Raw genomic sequence first — 25087 nt, forward strand, 5'->3', positions numbered from 1 at the left:
TGCTGGAGTACACTCGCTGGCGTTTACGAGTTGCCCTAGCTGGACCTTATATAGGAGAGATGATCGTTTTTTTTATTTTAGTAAATACTTTTATGCACTGACTGAAAGTATGCTTATGACAAATACACCTCTCTGACGTTTCAAGTTCCTTAGTACTGAAAGAGTTTTTGAGTTTTTGCTCTGTTAGGTTTTTGCCTGGTCTCTGACAGAAACCAACCAGTTTGAAATAGCTGTCAGGCCAGTGGAACTTTATCAAAATGGACCAATGGGGGGGGGGGGGGGGGGAAGGAGATATGGACTCTTGGCATAGCGAGGGCAGCTCGTGAATGCCAGCGGGTCTATTCCTGTGGGCTCTCCGGTCAAATTTCATAGAACTTTTATAGTTTCTGTGTTCAGCTTTGAAGTGGTGCTGGATTTAATATCCACTTAATTTTTATAATTTTTGCATCGTCGAGGTGAAGCCTTTTGGCTATCATTTTAGTAAATACTTTTACACACCGACTGAGAGTTTGCTTACGACAAATACACCTAAGTTTTTGGAAATAAATGTGTTACAGACTTCTGACCTGTTGTCCAGTCCTCACACAGTACAACCCATTAGTAAATACTGTATATGCCTTGAACTGGATACTCGAACAAATGGGGACAACCTTGAAATTTGGGATTTGGCTGACTAAATTGTTTTCTTATTGGCTTAAACCAGAATAAAATGATAGTTCATGGTGGCTGATATGCCACCCAGTTGAGCAAGACCTCTCCCCACCACTATTTTTGTCAGAAAACCAGGATGAACAATGAAAAGTCAGCTACCAAAACAAATTCCATCTTAACATTAGCAGAGTTCAAGAGTGGCACTGTCAACATAAGAAGCATCAAAGTAAAGGAAACAGTAGCAGAAGAACTGATTAACAATCAGGTGGACATAATAGGTGGCACCAAAATAAAGAAATCAAAAACAAGTAAGATTCTTCCAAGCAACAGTAACAAATTCAAGATGTTATATTCAAGCAATAATGATAAGGGAAAAGGGGAAGTAATTATAGTATTTCAACACTAAATATGGCAGGCAATATCAAGTAGAGTGATGTGTGCAAATATCAAATTGGGAAGTTGGACAATGAGACTTGTTTTTGCCTATGGTCCCGGTGAGGGTTCTGCTGGGGAGGAGATGGATTTCTGCCTGGTGTGGGACCACTGCCCTGCTTGATGGAGGCCTGATATGGCTTGGAAAAGTTCTGTGTTTGGTCTCTAGATTGATATTTAAAGTCAGTTACTTCGCTAATGCCTTTAAATATCAATCTGGAGACCAAATGCAGTGCTTTTTAGAGTCATATTAGGCCTCCATTGGGCAGGGCACTGGTCTCTCACCGGACAGAGGTCCATTTCTTCCTTGGTGGAGCCTTCACTGGGACCATAGGCGGAAATGGGACTCGTTGTCCAGTTTCCCAATTTGATATTTGCGAACGTCACTCTACTTGCCTACCATATAAAGAAAAAGGATAAGTTAGTCCGTGTTGGATCTAAATAGTGGGGTAGGAAATGTTTTGGGAAATTTAGAGAATAGAACAGAGGAAAGATGATAATAATGGTAAGTACCTGCTGGGTTCCTGTTTAGGAAATGAGCTAGTCATTACTTACACCAGGATCCAATATAAAGATGTGCACAAACTCACATGGAGTAGAAGACTCAGAAATAAGAAAATTCTCATTGACTATTTTATTGATACCTATATCTTCATTCTAGTTCAGGACATCCAGAAGGTTTGCAGTAAGAAGTCATCAGCATTTAGTTTTTGAACAGGAAGCTGTATAACTGAGAGGAGACATCCACATAGCCTTTAAAGGAATGCAGAGAACCGACCAGGGCTTCTGACCTAATGTACAATCCTCACCTTCTCGTGGTGCACCCTGTTGGGTATCTACTTTGATACTGAACGAACGATGATGGGCTGGCAATTTGGGATTTAGCCGACCAAATTGTATTCTTGTTGGTTAAACCAAAATAAGAATGATGGTACAACATGACAAAGTTTCATGCCGGCTGGGGCGTCGCCCGGTTAAACAAGGCACCCATTGTTTTCGGCAGGGAACCAGTGCGAACAGCGAAAAGTCAGCTACTGGAACAAATCTGAAAACAAACCCCAACTCAACATCACCAGAGTTAAAGATCTGTACTATCAACGTAAGAAGCCTGAATGGCAAAGATATGGAGCTAGCTGAGGAATTAGATAAATACCAGATCGACATAATAGTGGTGACTGAAACAAAAAAGACCAAAACTGGTGAGATCTTTCTGAGCAATAAATACAAAATGTTATATTCAGGCAATGACAATCAAGGAAAAGGAGTAGCAGCCATAGTATTCAACACAAAATACGAGGCTAATCTTCTTGAATGGCAGTCAGTCTCAAGTAGAGTAATGTGGGCAAATATGAGAATGGGTAACTGGACAATGAGACTTATTTGTGCCTATGGTCCCACCGAAGGTTCTACTAAGGTAGAAGTGGAGGAGTTTTTTGAGGCTTTAGAAAAAGCAACTGACACAATGAAAAAGGAAAAGTTGGTCCTTGTTGGGGATCTAAATAGTAGAGTAGGAAATGATTGTGAGACATACAAAAATATTTTGGGAAAATTTGGAGAAAAGAGCAAAGCTAATAATAATGGCAAATATCTGTTAGATTTCTGCTCAGGATATGGACTGGTTATTACTAACACCATGTTTAAACATAAAAATGTGCACAAATTCACATGGAGAGAAGAGGCTAGGAATAAGAAAAGTCTCATTGACTATGTTATTGTTGATAGTGATGTTTTCTCCCTGGTGCAGGACACCAGAGTGTACAGAGGATTTGAAATTGGAAGTGATCACTATTTAGTCTTGAGCAGGATATAATTGAATTTCATATTGAAAAGAATAACATGTAAGAAAGTTTTAAAGCGAATAAAAGTTGAGCAGCTCTCAGATGTGAACTGTAGACTAAAATATAGAAATATTATTGAAAAGAAAATGAAATAGTTTGAGAACAGGAATCAAACCTTGGAGATTCAGTGGCAAACTCTGAAGGAAACATTGATTGATTCTGCCAGAGAGGCATGTGGTGAGGTTGTGTGCAAGGATTAAAAAAATCAGCACTCCCTGGTGGACATAGGAAGTTAAAGAGGCAGTGAAGGAAAAGAAGAAAGCATATCAAAAGTTCCTGGCAAATAAGTCAGCATATCAAAAGTTCCTGGCAAATAAGTCAGCTTGTGCTTTTAGAGAATACAAATACAAGGTGCCAAGAAAGAAGCTATTCAATACGCTGCAGTTATATGGTGTCAATTGACCATTATATCAAGCAATACGTAGTCTTTATTTGAGTTGTAAGTCAGCAGTTAGAATTGAAGGAAGTACAGGAAGATGGTTTAATGTTAAATCTGGTGTGAGACAAGGATGTACATTATCCCCTCTGTTATTCATTATCTATATGGATCACATTATGAAGGAAAGTGGTATTAAACCTGATATCAAAATTGGAGATGTTAATGTCAGCTCTTTGCTTTATGCGGATGATGTTATACTTCTAAATAAATCCGCTACAAGTCTGCAAGATTCTCTGACTAAATTGAATAGCTGTTGTAATAGATATGGTATGAAGGTCAGCAATAAAAAGACATAGGCAGAATCATTGAAAATGTCAACTGTGTTGTGAATGGAGAACCTGTGGAACAAGTAAAACATTTCAGCTACTTGGGCACGATTTTTACTGAAGATGGTAAATTAAATATAGAAATAGGCAACAGAATCAGCAAAGCTGGTGTGGTAGGAAGTCAATTGAATAAATTCATATGGAATAAGAGTGAAATTAGTCGCAACACTAAATTAGCTGTATACAAGACAGTGTTCAAGCCAGTTTTAACTTATGGATCTGAGAGCTGGGTCAGAAGTAAAACACTTGACCAAAGACTAGAGACTGCAGATATGAGAGTCCTGAGAAAGATTAGAGGCGTGAACAGATGGCATCAATGGCAATATCATATTAAAAATGAGGATATTAGGAAAGAACTTGATATTGTCAGCATCCAGGATTGCGTTAGCAGAGCTAATCTCAGGTGGTATGGTCACTTAAATAGAATGGGAGAGGAATGATTAGCAAAACAAGTGTTCTCTGCCAGGTTGGCAGGAAAACTACCCAGAAGAAGACCAAGATATAGGTGGATTAATACGGTACAAAGTGACTTAGACGATAGAAATATAAGATCTGATAATGTTGGAGTCTTGACAAGTAACAGACTGATTTGGAGGAAAATTGTAGATAGGAAGTTAGTAATGATGTAATTTTTTCATGTAGTACTGTCATATCCTGTACACCCCTTGAGGGTACATGGCAGGAATTTGATGATGATGATGATGAACAGGTAACTGACACTTATATCCATCTGAGTTGCCTGTTACCAGATAATAAAGTAATGATATAAAAAAAATAAAATAAAGTAAAAAAAACTGAGGCACGATCAGATGGATTAAATTCGGAACATCCATTTACAGGTAATGATGTCTATTAAAACCCTGGAATTAGTACAAGCTTTTCAGTCCAAAAGAGAATCTTTAGACATCTGGACATCTCCATAACCATGAAAATGCTTTTACCCTTATAACAGAAAAGGACCCATAATGTAAATACTCTTATTTAGTCTCCTTGTTTCCATGCCTGAATTCTACTAATGTAAAACCAAAAAGGAGTGCAATTTTCGGTGTACCCACAAGAGGTATCAGCTACTATGATAATACATGAATTAATATTGCATGGGTAGTTTCTTAAGACAGAAGAATAGCTAGTTGGGAGAGCTAGAAAGAAGCAGAATTATTGGATGCACTACGAGGCATGAAGAAGATAAGTTTCCTACGAACAATTTTCTTCCTAACCAGTTCATTATATGTCAAGTGCCTGATTTGATCAGTTCTTACATTTCAAACACTTATTTTGCAAGTCTTTCAACAACTATTCTGAATAATTGACCATACCATCTTAGATTAGCTCAGCTCACACATTCTTAAATATTAATAAATGTCAAGTCCTTTTCTAATATTGGTTTTAGATCTGATTCTTAACTGTACTTTTTAAGGACTGCTTCTGATATTCCAGCAAAAATCAAATTGCCTTCATCAGGGAACACAGCACAATATGTGTGCACAAAGGCACTAATGAGGCTGAAGTAAGGTAACCAAAGTTGTACATAAAGCCTAAATAGTTCCCCCTATTGGGCGGATCTAATTCTGCCACTGATTCCACCTGTTAGCTCCCCTAATTTTTCCCTTTCGTATTTGAAATCTCCAGGTTTGCATCAATTTCATTGAAATCAGTTTAAACAGTCTTGTATACTGAAGCTTGGTTTTTTTTGGCTGATTTCATTCTCTTTTATATATTTTTTAGTTTTTTTATGGTTATTCAACTACCTTCCCACCACACTTATTCTATTATCTATTTCTATATTTAATTTTCTTCTGTAACTTAAATTTGTACCTAAATGCTAAAATAAAACAAAACTGCATTCGCAACTGTGAATATTCAGGTTCACAGCTGAGAATACAGTTGTTTTGTTTTCCTGTCTATTTTCATACTAAATACCTCACAGCAGTTATTTAATTTGGTTAAAGTCTCTGAGGTTGAGCATATTTAAGAGAATAAATATCTGCTATGACATCATCAACTGTATATTTCCCTTCACATGATTTCCTATATCATGAACGTACACATTAAATAACATCAGTCCAAGCACAGAGACATGCAAGCTAGTCACCTGCTTTCTCCATATACTACTCTGATATTTGTTCATGTATCCACATCACCAGTTTCATATCTATCCATTTGCTCCTGTCCACGTAACAGAATTTGATGCATTATCACCATTAACTATTCTTTGACCAACTACTATCACTTTCATAATAAAAAGGGAATAACTTACTAAGACATGACCTGCCTTCACAAAGCCATGCTATCACCCTCTGAAAGTATCATATCATAAGTGTCGTTCTTATCCAACCATTCCTGAATTTTGTCTTCAACCAACTACTCCAATATATCTATCATCAACTTCAAAGATACTTAATGTCTATAATTTGCATCCTCTGTTTTGGAGTCTTCCCTTTATGTAATGGAACAATTTTGCCTTCCTTCGATTCATTTGGTATCCAGAGCTGAAACTTAAATAACCTAGTTAGATACAATGGAAATTCTTTTGCACATTCTTATAATATGGAGACCAATGTCCCATCCAATCCCATGGCCATATTCTCAATACTGAAATTCTAAACAATTAGCCACAATCATTCACCTCTATACCCAGATAAGTTCCATTCACATCTGTCACTGCAATGTCATCTTTTGCAGTGGTATGCCATTGCAAATGATCACTCACTACTTCAACTTCTATCACCTCTCTCTACCATCAGCTTTCATTAAACTTATCCTTCTATAATTCTTCTTGCTACAGAGCTTAAGAACTTTGTTATTTCCTTTTACTTGCCTAGCTAATTTCTTCTGAAAATCTAATTTTGCCTTCCTTACCAAGTTGGTCACCCTTTTTGCTTGTTCCCTGTATTCCTTACACGAGCTTCATGATCACCTTTTCCTTCTATACTCTCCATGATCCTTCCTCACCAGCTCACTTTTCATCCGTTCATTTAACTTCCACCCGATTTAACCTTCTAACTTCGGGTATATACAGTTTAATATAGCATACTTCAGACATCCCTTGACCATTTGCCATGCATTGCTAGCATCTTTTCCTTGTAGATTCTTGTGCATACTGTTTCAAGTAATTAGCTCTTAGTAGTTGTATTTTTTTTTTTTTATTTCCTTTCTCATTATATGATCTTTCCTCCTTTCAATCTATGTTTTTGAAATCTCCTATAATTACTTGGCCTGTGCTCATCGTGCTAATTTGCTGATGCATGTCATCCATATTTCCCCCCTTGCACTCCCTGACCTATAGCAACAATCAACTGTATATTTTGTTTCTTTTCATATAGCATCTTTTCCTTGTAGATTCTTGTGCATACTGTTTCAAGTAATTAGCTCTTAGTAGTTGTATTTTTTTTTTTATTTCTTTCTCATTATATGATCTTTCCTCCTTTCAATCTATGTAGTTGAAATCTCCTATAATTACTTGGCCTGTGCTCATCGTGCTAATTTGCTGATGCATGTCATCCACATTTCCCCCCCCTTGCACTCCCTGACCTATAGCAACAATCAACTGTATATTTTGTCCTGTTGGCTTCAATCTCACACCAGATTGCCTCAAATGCACTGATACTCATCTCTGTATAAAGTTCCATTTACACCAGACAAACCCTTGGCACCATGTATGCTTTTCAAGATCAGCAAAAAAAAAAAATCCTTTTTATTATCATGATGCTCCTGATCTCTATTTGGTCTTAACCCAGAATGTTCTTTGGAAACCTTCGCTTAGTGATTTCTGAACCATACTTCATAAATCTTTCCTGGAACATTCATTCAGTAGTGCAATTTTTCTAAAATCCTCACACTCAAGTTTTACTTTCCTTTTTAGAGAATGAGACTTCTACTCCAGTAATGTAAGATTTATTCTACTGTTGCACTTTTTGAAATATGCTATACAACTACTGTAAAAGTTTATCCAGGAGGAATGAAGCTGTAAGTACATTTTAATTCTGAAATATTTCAATACTTTTCTCGTATGCCTTTTCTACATGAGCTAAATACCATTTCTCTAGGATAATTTCTATCACTGTTCTAGCACTTTTCCTCATTATCAAATTCCTGATAAGTACCCTCAAGGAGGGGGCATACGCAGGATATAGTAATAATACTACACAAAAAGTTTAAGTCATTACTACCTACCTATTGACAATTTATTTTTTAAAATTAATTTGTCAGAACTCTAACACCATTAAATCTTATATTTCAGTTTTCTCAAGCTCTTCTTAATGTAACCATTTTTTTGGCAGGAAAATAATTTCAAACATTCTTATTTGGACTGATGTACAGGGACCTATATTGCTTAACCCAATAAACAGATTTAACAAAATTTAAAATGCAAACTACTTTACCTGATGCAGTTGAATACTGTAGCTGAGGCTGCTGGGGAATAGATGCAGCAAGTTGTGATGATGGATAATATCCTGGATGCTGGTACAACCCAGCTGTAGGGGTTTGAATTGGTTGAACCTGTGGTTGCTGGGGAGGTTGTTGTGATGGTAGTGGTTGTTGCTGCTGCTGCTGTTGTTGTTGTTGCTGCTGCAGCAAACGCTGACTAGCAGATGATCCTAAACTAGATATACTATCTGGAGTTCCAGGTCTTCCATCTACTGAGTATAAAGATAAATGTTTATTAAATAAAAGGTACTGATCAAAATATTTACTAATAGTACAAGAATTTAAGTCTCATCTTTATAAGGAAAATATATGCTAAGTTTAATGCTTCAAATATTTGACAAACTAATTTTATCTTGCCAGTTTGGTTGGCTAAGTGGATGGTGTTTCTGTTCTCCAGCTGACAGGTCATAAGGTCAAATTCCACTGTGAGCATGACTGTGAAATATCTTTAAGTGATGTGAATTTCATCACCTGGTGTGAAATACTATCATGCTTATTAAAAACCTGAAGTGGTTGAAAGGTTCATGTTTGGTATCTAGAGTAAGATTTTCTGATTGTTACAACAGGTTTTACAAATTTTCATAGACAGGATTCACAATCTCAAATTACATTTTATAACAGCATAGTTCAGGAAGAAAATGTCAATGACCAAGTGAAAGATATCTCAAAGTATTCTGAATATATTCTTTGAAGATGGCTATTACCTCTGAGCTCTGCTAGTCTAAGCACCAAATCAGATTATTAAAGGTAACTTACCCTGAACTGGGTGGTTCATGAAAAGAGATTGGATAAAGGTGGAATATATGTTAAGAATTTAGACTAAAATGGGATTGGAGTAGGGATTGATGTGGAGGACTACATCCTTTGACTCTTGAGAAAGTCGGACCTGAAGCTAAATGGAAGACAGAATTAATCTCACATTCCCTATAATCTGATACCAGCTGAAATTAAAAAAATAATATAAAGAAAAAATACATAGAAAATAAAATATAAAAAAAATTAAAAAATTATATCCAATATGGTAACCATTTGAATTACAAAAACAAGTCAGGTTTTTTGGGAGGGGGTGAGGGAGAGGAATGACAATCTTTGTTGCATTCTGAATTTGCAAAGGTCTCTGGAGAAACAGATCAGTTCCTGAGGTGTTCAATGGCTCTAAAAAGGAATGTTCTTTTAAGTTGAACTAACATGACATTACAGTCTTCTTTTTTTTAAAACATTGTAGAAAGCAGCATGGATTTCCATTATTACTATTTTTTTTTGTGACCCCACCACAAAAGGTTGTAAAGTTATAGTACATGAGTGCTATGTATGGGCTACAGTTTTTGTTTATTTATATTTTTTAACAATCTGTAAATGCTGCTATAGAAACCAAACAAAGGACTCTTTCAAGCTTCAGGTTGCCAAAAAGAGGGAGGGGGACTAGCATTAAAAATTCAAACTTGCACCCTGTTTGTTGGAGAGTAGGTAAATAAACCACTTGGCCAGGTTGAGGATAATATAAATAATGAACAACAGTGGAGATAATGGGCACCCTTGTCAAACACCTGATTTAACCTCAAGCCATTTTCCTGCACCTCCTTCAATTCCAACTGCTGACTTACAGCATAAATAGAGCTACGTATTGATTGATATGTCCCATTTACATCATATAAATGTAACATTTTGAAGAGCTTTCCACTTGGCGCCTTGTCACATACCTTTTCCAGATCAACAAAACTCAAATACAAATCCTTGTTATATTCTCACGATATCTCAACTATAAGTCTCGTTGTCCAATTCCCAATTCCATTGTTTGCCCATGTTATTCTACTTGAAACTGGCTGCCATTCTCAAAATTTTTGTGTTTAGTGTGGAATAGCTATTCCTTTCTTTTCCTGATAATTATTGACTGAATACTTCTTTTAATTATTTAGAATAATCTCCTTTTTGTCTTCTCTTCTGTTTTGTTAACACTATGTCAATGTGGCACTTCTCTAATTCTTCTGCTAGTTTTTTTCCAGCTAATACTTTTTAGGTAAATTGTGTCTATTTTCAATTTTGGTGATGTTGAGTTTGTTTTGTTCAGTAGTTGGCTCCCCCCCATTATCCATTAATATTTTTTTTTTTTTTTTTTGCCTTGGTCAGGAACTTGTTTAACACATTCGCTGCCACACTACTTCAACATAGTCTGTTCCCGTACGCCAAGCAATTTCACTTCTTCAAGGTCAGTATGGGTAATCTCGTTGCCAGCGGTAAGCATCATACGAGTATACTCGTAGCTGGCTTGTGGGGCTCACATACGAATAACGAGTATACACAGTTTTGCTGCTAGCCCCACATGCCAAGCATTTTCACTTCAAGGTTAGTACAGGTAATCTCATTGCTGGCGGTAAGTGTCATGCGAGTATACTTGTAGCTGGCTTGTGGGCTCATATACCAACTACGGGTATACTCGTAGTTGGCAGCGAACGCGTTAATCAAGTAACACTCTCCACAGCATGACATTTTCTACCACATTTCACCATTTTCTTTTGCTTTAAGCCAATACACTGTGGTTGGATAAATCCCATACTGCCTGTTAACCGTCCTTTGTTCAGTATTCAGGTAGATGCCTACTAACAGGATACACTGAAAAAGAGAGGACTGGATATTAGATCACAAGGTCCTGTCAGTTCTTACATTCCTTAAAAAGCTATGTAGAGATCTCCCAGTTATCTAGCTTTGATCCTTAAGTGATCAAATTTTAATTTTACACAATTTAAATTTAAGTATCAGTAATTACTCTGATATGGATTGATAATCAATATCTAAAATATATATATATATTTTTAGATATTGATTATCAATCCATATCAGAATAATTACTTCTCTCCATACATATATGTATATATATGGAGAGAAGAGGATGAAAAAACAAAAAAATCAAGAGCCGGAAGAGAGGAACTTCACATAATCTAGAGAACAACATGACAGGATTTATCCAATCAAAAAGAGACGATCTCAGATAACAAAAGCAAACCTACAGACAATGGATAAGATATGGAAAAGTAAATCAGTGAGCCTTAAGCTGCAACTGCTGGAAACATGAATATTCAGAAGTGCTCTCTATGGTCGAGACATGAATAATGATCAAAGACTAAGACAAATATTGGCTTTCAAAAAACATGTTATAGAAAGATTCTACAAACTGGATGGGCAGAAGGTAACCAAATTAAAAAGCTGTATAGCAAAGTAAACTGCAAAGAGAATCTAATGCAGAAAATAATTTGAAGATTTCCTAAAGCTTTTTGGACATATCTGCAGAACAGATAACAGTGGAAAGATCAAAACCTTGATGTTTGGTACAATGGATGGTATAAAGAGAAGAAGATGGCCAAGGTGAAAGTAGATGTAAAGGAGTGGTGTGGCAAGAGTTTGTCTTGAGCCACCTGGCAATGAATGAAGGGAAATGGCAAAGAATAGTGAAACAAGCATCAGACACAACACATTAGACCCAAGGATACTGATAATAAATTATTCTGATACTTAAGGAATACATAAATCTGTTCTAATATAATCCTAATCTGAATGCTTTAATTTTTAATTGCTTAGATATATGTATGTAATTTTTTCTAATACAGAACATAGAGGAAACTAATGACATTTGACATATGACAAAGTTATATACCACTGCTTTGAATTAATTGATACAGAAATTTCAAACTTCTTTGTACAGTGTGTGTTAGACAAATGGGTATTACACCCTCTGTCCAATAAGAAACTGAACTTTTGATAGAAAATAAAACACAGGCCAATTATAATTATTCAAATAATTTATTTCAATCAATATACTTTCCCTCAGCTTTGATACAGTGTTTGGCATGGTCAATTAATTCGTTCAATGAGTTTTTTTTATATATCGGTTTTGGATATTGTTGAGGGTTGTGGTTACTGTAGCTTGAACGTTTTCAATGGTGTCGTATCACTTTCCTTTCATCGGCAAATGAAGTTGAGGGAAGAGAAAGAAGTCACAGGGTGCTAAATCAGGTGAATACGGCGAGTGATCCAATGCACAAACTTGGTTTTTGCTCAAAAACTGTCTCACAATATTCGAACAATGAGATAGTGCATTATTGTGCAAAAGTGACCAGCTGTCTGAATTACAATATTCATGCCGTACATGACGAATTCTCACTTCAAAACTTAGAGATAAAACTCACCATTGACCATTTGGCCAGGCGGAACGAATTCTTTATGGAAAATGCCCTTGGAATCGTGGAAACAAATCTGCATTGTCTTTACTTTTAACTTCTCAAACCGATCTTTTTTCGGATGCCCTTCTTCTGGTGGTCTCCACTCAGCACTTCATTTCAGACTCATACTCAAAAGACCACGTTTCGTCACTGGTAACGATGAATTTTTTGTTTCCATTCGATACATTTTTTGGTCGTCGGTCAAATTGTGGTGAACAAATCACGAATTCAATTTACAAAGACCCAAACTCTCGGTCAAAATGTTGTGTACAGTTAATTTTGGAATCCCCAATTCATCTTCAATCTCACGGAAGATTTTAGGTTTTCTTTGATGAAAGCACGCACTTTTTTCGGATGTTAATTTCGCTCAGTCCAGTTTTTGGATGGCCCAGCTTATTGTATCCTCAAGCGTCTCACGACCACTTTAAAATCATTTAAAACACTCGTAAACTTGAGTACGGGATAAGCATTCATCACCGTATCTTTTTGAAGCATTTGGTAAAACTTTTACCAAGTTTAACACTTTTAAGTTAAACAAAAAATCAATCGAGGCTCTCTGTCTGAAACTCGTTTTCCGACCATTCGACAAAACGCACTGTCACTCTTGGCACTATAACTAGTCTTCTAATGAAACACGAAACAAATGTCATAAACAGTTGATGATACTAATGAAGGTTGCTGCTTTCAACAATAAAAAGATACAACAGGTGGCGCCACTAGTTTCTTCTATTTCCAAAAAGTTTGGTTTCTTTTTGGACAGAGGGTGTAGATATACGAGTAGGACAGAGGCAGGTAATTCAGAAATTCTACTTTATAGAATATACATAGCATCTTACAAAGTCATTCAAGGCCTCTAAATAAACAGGGTGGTGGTTTCATAATGAGTAATGAAGATCATCTATAAACTGAATATATTCACAAATACCCATGATGGGAAGGGTGGGAGAGAGATTCAAATTGACACCTGTAGGTTAGAGTGTGGAAAAATTACTCAACTAGCTTCTGGATCTGTTTTGGTAATTTTTTTATTTCTTCCTTCAAAACATTTCACAAAAGGCACTGAAAACTGTCTTGAATTATTAGGACAGCAAGCGAAAATATGGGCAGCATGTAAGAACAAGTAGTATTCATACTAACGGTCTAGCATAATAACACTAAGACAATTTTACCTTCTTGATGAGCTGATGTGGATGCTGTCTTGTTAGGATTTGGGTCTTCCAAACTAGGTTTTGTAGTCAAAGGATCAAATTCCTTAGGACTGACCCTAGTAGGTACATTGTTAGTAGTAGATGATGCTGTAATAAATATTAAGCCCACAGTTAGTAATGAAAATTGAGCCTTATTTAATAGTATCTTTATATATACATATTATAATACACACAAGGTAATTTTTTAATTCTTCAGTTCCTAATTCATTGTCTAATTGATTATCTGATTCTCAGATTCATGGCATAATGAGTGATTGGGAAGTTTTATAAAACTCAAAAACTCTCACATAGAGACCATACAGTATTAGAAAAACCTACTCATGAAAGAATTAAATTTTAAAAAATATAATGCATAATTTGAATTCTTATTAATAAATAATCTCACAGCTAACCTTTGCTATTCCCTTCAGATGGAAGAGGAACAACTGTTGATTGAAAATCCAATCGATCCAGTAGATGATTGACTCTGTCACGAATCTGTTGCAGTTCCTGACGAATGTGCTTCACTTCATCAGTTTCAATTGGAGCAGGTTGTCCATTTACTAAGGAAGAGAAAAAAATCAACTATTTAACAATCACATTCAATTTCATTAGTAAAATAATATATATCGTGACTAGTTTGTGTCATTCTATATAGTAGGTACACCTATCTAAACAGCGAGCAGCACTTAACTAAATAGTGAGTCTTTATGGAAGAAGCATCCCTGTCGATGCTTGCATATTATTATTGCACGGGCACTTCCATGGAGTTCTAAGACTCATCGTGGGAGACCAAACTATCAACATAATATCTATCATACCTGTCCTTGAAACCATTTAATAGACAAAATACTCATAACTGACTCAAACCCATTCCATTCATTCACCACTCCTCTCCAAAGAAAAAAAATCTAATCCTCACACCTTTGCTAACCAGACTCTTACCAAACTTCCAGGGATGACCTCTCAATCCTATGAAAGTCTTTAAGTAACTTAAGTTTCTATCATATCCCCCCCCTTTTTTTTTGTCTGTCAACCAATTTTTGCAATCCACAAATCCTCATTAGGAGTATTCCACAGACCACTCACCATCTTGGTCACTTGCCTCTGAATCCTCTCTACCACTTTTTCATATTCAAGAAACCCAGGTGACCAGACCTGAGCACAGTCATACAGATATGGTCATATCGGGGTAGCTCACAAGTAAACTTGTGAGCTACCCCAACTACTTTAGAAACATACCCTCTAAACTTCTTCTGGAGGTTGCTGAAGAAGCTTAGAAATGGAAGAAAGAGTGCTGTAAAAGAAGTTAGAGATGATAAAGGTGGTATGAAAACAGGTGAAAAAAAAAGATATCCTTGAAGTATGGAGTAATTACATATCCATACTTGAAGTAGAAAGCTTTTAATGTGGAAAGGCAGCAAGAGTAGATGATATTCGACCAGAAATGCTGAAGTATAGTTGTATAAAAGTCTTACAGTGACTGCACTGCATAGTTTCGAATGCCTGGACAGAGGGACGAATTCCCGATGACCGTGACTGTGAGCTCTCATAGTACCCATATATAAAAAGCGAAATAAAACTGAATGTGAGAATTACACAGGTATTTCCGAACTGAGTATTCCTGGTAAGATATATGCAAGTATACTTGAGAAATGGTTGAGAAGAATTGTGGAAGAAAAGCTTGGTGAAAAACAAGCTGGATTCAGGTCAAATAGAGGCTGTCAGGATCAAATCTTCACTTTACGACAAATAGTGGAGAAATCATGAGAATATAACAAAGATCTATTTTTAAGTTTTGTCGATTTGGAAAAGGCATATGACAAAGTGCCAAGAGAGAAGCAAATTCAATACGCTACAGTTATATGGTGTCAGTGGGGCATTATATCAAGCAATACTTAGTCTTTATTTGAGTTGTAAGTCAACAGTTAGAATTGAAGTACAGGAAGATGGTTTAAATCTGGTGTGAGAAAAGGATGTACATTATCCCCTCTGTTATTCAATATCTATATGGATCACATTATGAAGGAAAGTGGTATTAAACATGATATCAAAATTGGAGATATTAATACCCTCTTTGCTTTATGCGGATGATGTCATACTTCTAAATAAATCTGCTACAAGTCTGCAAGATTCACTGACTAAATTGAATAGCTGTTGTAATAGATATGGTATGAAGGTCAGCAATAAAAAGACAAAGACAATAAAAATAGGCAGAATCATTGAAAATGTCAACTGTGTTGTGAATGGAGAACCTGTGGAACAAGTAAAACATTTCAGCTACTTAGGCAATTTTTAGTGACGATGGTAAATTAAATATAGAAATAGACAACAGAATCAGCAAAGCTGGTACGGTAGGAAGTCAACTGAATAAATTCATATGAATAAGAGAGAAATTAGTCGGAACACTAAATTAGCTATATACAAGACAGTGTTCAAACCAGTTTTATCTTTTGGATTTGAGAGCTGGATCAGAAGTAAAACACTTGACCAAAGACTAGAGACCGCAGATATGAGAGAGTATGAAAGATTAGAGTCATGAACAGATGGCATCAATGGCAATATCATTAAAAACGAGGATATTAGGAAAGAACTTGGTGTTGTCAGCATCCAGGAATACGTTAGCAGAGCTAATCTCAGGTGGTATGGTCACTTAAACAGAATGGGCGAGGAAAGATTAATAAAACAAGTGTTCTCTGCCAGGATGTCAGGAAAATGACCCAGAGGAAGACCAAGATATAGGTGGATTGATACGGTGCAAAGTGCCTTAGACGATAGAAATATAAGATCTGATAATGTTGGAGTCTTGACAAGTAACAGACTGATTGGGAGGAAAATTGTAGATAAGAAGTTAGTAATGATGTAATTTTTTCATTTAGTACTATCATATCCTGTACACTCCTTGAGGGTACATGGCAGGAATTGGATGATGACTTCAGCTCTCTATCTACTACCCTCAAATCTCTGGCTTCGTCAATTTCCTGGAACACGGTTCCCTCAAATTTGGTATACAGCTTGTAATCATTGTATCCCAATATGCATAATTTTACACTTTTTCACATTAAATTAATATCCATTATGTCTTGCCCATACTGTGAGCCTATTTAGATCATCCTGCAAGCTTTCAACATTATCTTGATTAACTATTACACTACCCTGCTTTGCATCATCAGCAAAACTGAATATCTCCCTTCAAATTATTTCTTATATCATTTATGTACAAATTAAAGAGCAGTGGACCAACCAAAAAGAGCCCTGCAGCACACCACTAATCACCTGCCTTCTCCTGGATCTGCTACTCCATATATCACTTTTTGGTATCTGTCCATCAGTTACCCTTTTATACATATCACCAGTTCCCTATCCATCCTTATTTGTTTGCATTACAGAGTTCCATGAGGTATATTTGGTTAAACGCCTCTGCAATTTCCAGTAGTATCATTGTGGTAGCTATTCTCATTACCCAACTCAGTTGTCACTATTATAAAAATTAAAGCTATGCTGTCCCTCAGAGTATCATATTCTTATCCACCAATTTGTAAATTTTCTTTTTGACTCAACTTTTCTAGTACTTTTACCACCATTCCTGAAATATTAATTGATCTATAATTTGCAAACGCTCTTGGGACTTTGCTAGAGTTAACACTTAAATTAACAGCCTGGTCAAAGGCATACGACATTTCCCCTGCACATTCACATAAAACACAAGCTAACATCCCATCCAATCGACAGTATTATTATTCAAATTCTGCAATATACCAAGTACCTCCAATTCTTCAACCTCTGTTCTCACAGTCACTTGGATGATACTCTTGCAAAATGATCACTCAGTAGCTCAAAAATTTCATCTGCCTTCATTACCTCTCTATCGTCTACCCTCATTACGGTTATCTTTCCATAGTCGTTCTTCCTCCTACTTGCCACATAATGAAAGAAAAAAAAAAAAAAAAAAAACTCTTGGGATTTCCTTTTTCCTGTTCAAGCTAATTTCTTCTCAATCTGATTTTGCCCTCCTTATGTGATGGTCACCTTTCTTGCCTGATCCTTGTACTGTTCATGAGTGAGCTGGTCACCTTTTTCCTAATATACCTCCACAACATTTTCTTTATTTGCAGTTCGTGCTTAATGATACTACTCATCCATCTAATTCCTACCCAATTTATCCTCCTGACCTTTTGTATATAGTGTAACATTGTTTCCTCAAGATATTCCTTCACTAACCCCTGCTCTATCCCCGAAAATCTTAAATTCATCACACTATCTCTGTAACTATATCTGCTGTTAGCCAAGTTTCACTAATGCCTATATTCGGTGAGGTTGCACTAACCAATGCCAAAAATTCCTTCCTCTTGTTCCTGATATTTCTGGCATTAATATATAGAAACTGCAGCATCCCTTTAAGCCTCCACAACCATCATTACTTCCCAAATTAACTATCTTATTCAATAATTTTTGCTCGAGAGACTAGATTCTGCACTCATTCTCACACTCATTTGCTTCATGGGTGCCTTCACACACACTTGTCTACTTCAGCCCTAATTTCTTTAGTTTTCCTGACTTTATGCTTCCACACACTCAGTGAACAAAGTTTTCTCCAGACACGTAACTCCAAATCCATTTAAGTGCAGTCCATCAGCATTGTACAAATCTTTCCATCCATCAAACTCAAGCCATAGGGTCCACAAACTAATTCCTTCTGCACAACCTGCATATTGATTCATTAGCAATCATCACCTCCCTTCTCAGTTTGCCTCTATCAAAGTATGGCAGCAGACTTGCAAACTTCATCCTCTCACGCTTCTTCCAATAACACTTTCACATCTTCCCTCATGCAATACTTCTCACCTCTCAGATTACTGGTTCCAGCCAAAACAATCCATTCTTTCACCTTCCCTTCTGACAGCATTACTAGTATTTATTTTCATGCCAGGGAGACAAGATTTTGTAGCATTTTTGTGAAGTATCCCCCTTATCATAGAATCACCATAAACAATATGTTTATGTTCTTTCTCTCATTTATTCTTACAATTTCTTTTTTGGACCTCTTGCTTTTCTGTTCTTGGTTCACCTAATCTCTTGCTATTTCTGCAATCTCATGCTTTATCCTGTGAAGTTCTAAATATGCAAGCAAACTATTTCTTTATTCAAGTCTTCTACATTCCCCCGAACTTCTACTGCTATAATTTTTGCATATGCTATCTTACCACTACTTTCAATCACCTCATTTACACCCTTTCACATTCCTTTCATCACTGTTTAAACCCAGAACTCCGTTCACTCCAATACTGAAATTGATCTTTTCAGTTCCACGGTTTTTAGTACTTCTGCTACTTCATTCTCTCACTTCCAACAAGTCTTGCATTTCTGACTAGTAAAACATCTACAACACATAATCTCCACTGCTACTCTCATACCACAATCCATATTCTCTTGGCAACAAATACATAGCACACAATGTGTGAAATGTGTGCACATGCAAACATTTCACAAAATTCCCCATGTCAAAACCCCTGCACAATGATGTTTTGGCTGCCATTATTCTTGTTTGCATTGGCACCATGAACAACACAGTATAAATATAGCACAAAACTATAACACTACTACCATCATACACAAGAATACTAGAATCTGAAATTATCAAAATATCATTAAATCAATATTAAAATAATGACTTAGCTGAGAACTTGCAATCATGCAGTTCGTCCAGTACACATTACCAATATACATTCCATAACTGTTATTGCTATAGTCCCTGTCATGAAGAGTTAATTCTATTATATTCCACACTTGCTCAATGGAGTTAAAATAAAATCTGTCAAGTGAGCCATACCAATAAAGTGTGATAAAGTCAAAATCACTCTCATACTTCCAAAACTGTTTCTAAATGATCTGTGACTTGTGACATGTTCATCATCATGCTGGAAGTAATATGTTCCTAGAGAGAGGGTTTGTAGATTAGCTAATGTTTTACTATTTAGAATTAGTGAATTAGAATTGAGAATTATTGGAATCATAATCCAGTGGTTTACTTATATCCTGTGTTTACTATACTACTTATAAACCACAGGATTGAGTCCACTAATTCTCAAAAGAAAATAATAAAAAAGTTTCTTAAAAATTACATCTTGCTTCCTGAAATAGTTTAACTCAAACTGTTTTGCCTCTCAGCCATCCCCATATATAAGGATTGCCTAAAATTCATAAACCCAGATAGTATATGCTACTGACTCTCCCTCTGTTTGGCTAACAAAAGTTAGCCAAACAGTTAGCTAAATCCTTAACCCAACTTACAGGTCACATTCTTCTATTAAAAATTCCACTCATTTCAAATCTTTAATCCAAAATTTAGTTTTAGATAATAACAATAAGCTTGATGTCATTTCCCTTTTTACAAATATCCCTCTTACTGAAACTTTAAATCTACTAAAAAATGTTTACCCCCCACAGACATCACTGATCTTTTTAATTTTACCACTCGTTCTGGCTACTTCACTTGGAAAGATACTATTTATAAACAGACTGAGGGTACAGCCATGGGCTCTCCCCCTCTAGCCAATTATTATATGGAGCATTTTGAAAAATATGCTCTTGATATTTCTATTCTCAAATCTTCCATCTGACTAAGATACATTAGACTGCTTCCTCCTCCATCTCAACACACAGCACCCAAAATCCAATTCACTATAAAAATAAAAAAAATAAAAATAATAGCCTGCCTTTTCTAAATACCTTAATTAAATGTCTTCCCAATGGCTCCCTTTCTTTCTCAGTTTACAGAAAAGTCACCCATATATATATACACACACAACACACAATCCCATCCCCACCCCAACAATATGGTGTTATCAAAACCCTTGTTAGGAGCCCTCAATCTCTTTCTCTGTTCTACAAAGACTGAACTTACTGCTGAACTCTCCTTTATTCGTTAACTTTCCTGTCCAATGGCCACAATGCCAAAAAAGATCAAATTATTTGTTACATGCGGACTATACTAATGCTATCCTTTTTTTCTTATATCTGAGGCACCTCAAAAAAAAAAAAAAGTATAATCTCTGCACAGCAGTCAAACCACATCTAAAGCTGCCTACCCTCATCAGTTCTCCCAAGGATCCTCTACCTCCCCTCCCAGTACCAGGTGTTTACAAAGTTCCTCATTCCTGCAGCCTATCTTATTATGATCAAACTGGGATATCTGCTAATGTCCTCCTAGAAAAACAAAAAATAGATCTGTCACCATAAGTATGGTCAGTCAGGGGTTGCCGACCATGTTTTGGATATCTTGCAGAGAATAAAATGAAAAACTACTATGCGTCGCACCTCATAAATACAAATTCAAGTTTTTTTTTTTTTAAATCAGCAGCAAAATTAAAAAACTGACCTAATTTTATTAAGTATGGTTGTATTAATCTTGGGAAGATTAATACAACCACCAGAAGAAGCAGTGCAAATCACAACTGTGGTGACATGACACTCAATTAAAATGTTATGGAAATAATTTAAATTGCCACTGAAAAGAAACTAAGGTGCCCTCTAGGGGACCAGATAACATCCAAGTTAATTCAGAGAAGTTTATGCTAAATGTGGTCTTAAGAGTAACTGTATTCCAGATCTCTGACAAAGTAATATAGCCATACTTGAGGTTAAGTGAGAGCTTCATAACTGATGCCGATTCTAAAAATATTCTCCCAGACCTGTAGCTACTTCTGTGTGGCAAAGCTGTCTTTTTCCATTTAATCTTGTGTGAAAGAATATTCAAGTTGGATGTTAACAATCGACTAGTCTGTCCAAAGTTAGCCAAGCTACAAACATAGCAAAAACTTGGCACACTCCAGGATGTGGAAGAGGATGAAGTTGATACTTATGAGAATGGATTAATCTAGCAAGCTGAATATGTGTTTTGGAAAAAAGAACGCACAAGGAGGGATTCCTTAGACTAAGCATACCTTTCCAACTACTCAAGCAAAAAACAGCATTTCTCTTCCCATTATAGTCTTAAATGCTCGCTTTTAGCTGAGAAGAACAAAACTGAGGTGGCCTGCTATAACTCTCTCTCTCTATATATATATGCATGCATTATTACAGACTGTGCATTCTAATATGCTCCTTTGTAGACAAGACCAACTGTTTTGTGCTATCAATTCCTTGTGACTTGTATTAAAGTACACAATTCACTTTCTTTCATCCAGTAAAATCAAGTGTAAAGTTATGCATTTTGGATGGAGGACATTACAAGCATAAAATTATGTTTGTGGGCAGGGCTGGATAAATAGACTTGCCACTCATTACTGCCCCAGCAAGTAGATTTTGATAGCTGGTAAGTAGCTGTAGACTGGGAAAAATGGAATGTTTTTTATTCAATAAAAGAAAAACTTCTCCAACCACGGTACAGCACTATCATTTTGTGTAACACCTATTGATTTATTGGGACATCAATATTTGGAGGAGGGAGATTGGGCGAGCAAATTTTAGTTGTTCAAATAAAGTGAGCTCTTAAGAAATAAAGCAATAGTATTATTGTTTAAGCTGAATCTAATTTTGGAACATATTTCATTAGTGGTACAAAATGCTCTTTCACATTCTATAATACGGGAGTGCTATTATTTTTTTTTATGTTACTCCCACCCTCAAAAGATTTATTCGTAAACCTATAGTACATTTGTATCATGAGCATGCTAAGGATTGTTTTTTTTTTCTATTTTTATTTATTTTATATACATACTTTTGTATTTTTATATAATCCAGAAACCCTGCTCTGGAGACCACACAGAACTTTTTCAAGCAACTTGCTACGCATCCAATAAGCAGGTAGGTGGTCCCACATTGGATCATCTCCCACCTAAAATTATACTGCAAGTAGCAGATAAGTAACAGGTTCTCTTCCCCCCCCCCCCTTCTCTCATCTCAGAATATTTAGAATACTGATGTTCTGTTCCATATTGGCATTCTAAGGGTGAATTCTTTCACCATTTTCTGAGGAGAAAGCCATTTTATTAAACTAAGTATAATTTTCATTATAGTATTTTACTGAGTCTGGGAAATAATTTGCTATCAACTAGTGTCCCATTTTGTAAATAATAGAGAACTAGTGATAAATTTATATCACCCTATAAAATGTGGAGTTTCAATGCCATAGGCAAATCTCTAGCTATTTCATAATTTCTGACAAATTTTATGGCAGCATGTAAAAGTTAAACAATTTGCTTCTTTGTAACACAGCACAACTACCACTAACTTAATAGATTCATCATTATCATCATCAAATTCCTGCCATGTACCCTCAAGGGGTGTACAGGAAATGATAGTACTACATGAAAAAAATTACATCATTATTAATTTCCTATCTACAATTTTCCTCCAAATCAGTCTGTTACTTGTCAAGACTCCAACATTATCAGATCTTATATTTCTATCGTCTAAAGCACTTTGTACCATATCAATCCACCTATATCTTGGTCTTCCTCTGGGTCTTTTTGCTGCCAACCTGGCAGAGAACACTTGTTTTGCTAATCTTTCCTCGTCCATTCTGTTTAAGTGACCAAACCACCTGAGATTAGCTCTGCTAACACATTCCCGGCTGACAATGTCAAGTTCTTTCCTAATATCCTCATTTTTAATATGATATTGCCACTGATGCCATCTGTTCAAGTCTATAATCTTTCTCAGGACTCTCATATCTGTGGTCTCTAGTCTTTGGTCAAGTGTTTTACTTCTGATCCAGCTCTCAGATCCATAAGTTAAAACTGGTTTGAACACTGTCTTGTATACAGCTAATTTAGTGTTCAGACTAATTTCTCTCTTATTAATATGAATTTATTCAGTTGACTTCCTACCATACCAGCTTTGCTGATTCTGTTGTCTATTTCTGTATTTAATTTACCATCTTCAGTAAAAATCGTGCCTAAATAGCCAAAATGTTTTACTTGTTCCACAGGTTCTCCATTCACAACACAGTTGACATTTTCAATGATTCTGCCTATTTTCATTGTCTTTGTCTTTTTATTGCTGACCTTCATACCATATTTATTACAACAGCTATTCAATTTAGTCAGAGAATCTTGCAGACTTGTAGCAGATTTATTTAGAAGTATAACATCATCTGCATAAAGCAAAGAGCTGACATTAACATCTCCAATTTTGATATCATGGTTAATACCACTTTCCTTCATAATGTGATCCATATAGATAATGAATAACAGAGGGGATAATGTACATCCTTGTCTCACACCAGATTTAACATTAAACCATCTTCCTATACTTCCTTCAATTCTAACTGCTGACTTACAATTCAAATAAAGACTAAGTATTGCTTGATATAATGCCCCACTGACACCATATAACTGTAGCGTATTGAATTTGCTTCTCTCTTGGCACTTTGTCATATGCCTTTTCCAAATCGACAAAACTTAAAAATAGATCTTTGTTATATTCTCATGCTTTCTCGACTATTTGTCGTAAAGTGAAGATTTGATCCTGACAGCCTCTATTTGACCTGAATCCAGCTTGTTTTTCACCAAGCTTTTCTTCCACAATTCTTCTCAACCGTTTCTCAAGTATACTTGCATATATCTTACCAGAAACACTCAGTAAGGAAATACCTCTGTAATTCAGTTTTATTTCCCTTTTTATATATGGGTACTATGAGAGCTCTACTCCAATCATCGGGAATTCGTCCCTCTGTCCAGGCTTTCTGAACTATGCAGTGCAGCCACTGTAAAACTTTTATACCACCATACTTCAGCATTTCTGGTCGAATATCATCTACTCCTGCTGCCTTTCCACATTTTAGGCCTTTGATGGCTTTTTCTACTTCAAGTATGGATATGTATTCCTGACTGCATGCCTGGTCAGTGTTTTTTACCACTGTGCTGTCATCACTGCTTGTTTCATTTAGCGGTTTTTCAAAGTAATTACTCCATACTTCAAGGATATCTTTTTCTCCTGTTTTCATGTCACCTTTATCATCTCTAATTCCTTTTACAGCAGTCTTTCCTCCATTCTTAAGCTTCAACAACCTCCAGAATATTTTGCCACCTTCTTGATATTTATTTTCTATATTCTTGCCAAAGTCCTCCCATGACATTTGTTTGGTTAGTTTTACAGTGTTTAGCATTCTTGCATTTGTCTCTATATTCTCTAAGAGCACAAGCTGACTTACAGGGTGTTCGGGATAAATTTGACATATTTATAATTAATTATATTTTTCCGTAAGTTACATGTATTAACACACACTTCTCTTCATTTAAAAGTTTGGACCCTTCTTCATTAATATACAAGATGTCAGAAAGGATGGATAGCTGGAACCCACCTATATCATGGAAGAGAATAACTTGTATCATGATGATTCGTGCCCGCCATCAAAATAAGGATATTACGACTGCTGCCCAATGCTCCCTGAATACAGTAAAAACAATCAGGCATGAACTAGAGACTTGTAATGGTGACTACGAGGATGTAGCAAGAAGAAAGATCCCTAGCAGACGATCTGATTGCGTTCGTACAGCAGAATTCCTCGCAAATCTGCAGGAACAGGTGTTGAAGAACCCTGGCATTGGAATTCGGGCTTTGTTAGTGG

The 25087-nt window shown here is 36.1% G+C and overlaps 1 protein-coding gene across 3 annotated transcripts in view; it reads right to left on the reverse strand.

The window, feature by feature from the left end:
* LOC150099300 (protein TFG-like) overlaps positions 1-25087 on the reverse strand; it is a 79561-nt gene that overhangs the window by 27591 nt on the left and 26883 nt on the right. For 2 of the 3 annotated variants that reach the window (XM_090403327.1, XM_090403330.1), the window contains exons 4-6: positions 13929-14078; positions 13498-13623; positions 8069-8326 (exon numbers count right to left, since the gene is read on the reverse strand). In XM_090403327.1, coding sequence (XP_090259453.1) covers positions 8069-8326; positions 13498-13623; positions 13929-14078 — 534 coding nt within the window. The remainder of the gene's footprint in view (positions 1-8068; positions 8327-13497; positions 13624-13928; positions 14079-25087) is intronic. The other variant, XM_090403328.1, reaches the window with a different exon arrangement.

The sequence above is a fragment of the Typopeltis vanoorti genome, chromosome 14 (assembly GCF_054136105.1).
Source record: "Typopeltis vanoorti isolate ZY-2024b chromosome 14, IOZ_Tvanoo_1.0, whole genome shotgun sequence".
NCBI lineage: Eukaryota > Metazoa > Arthropoda > Arachnida > Uropygi > Thelyphonidae > Typopeltis > Typopeltis vanoorti.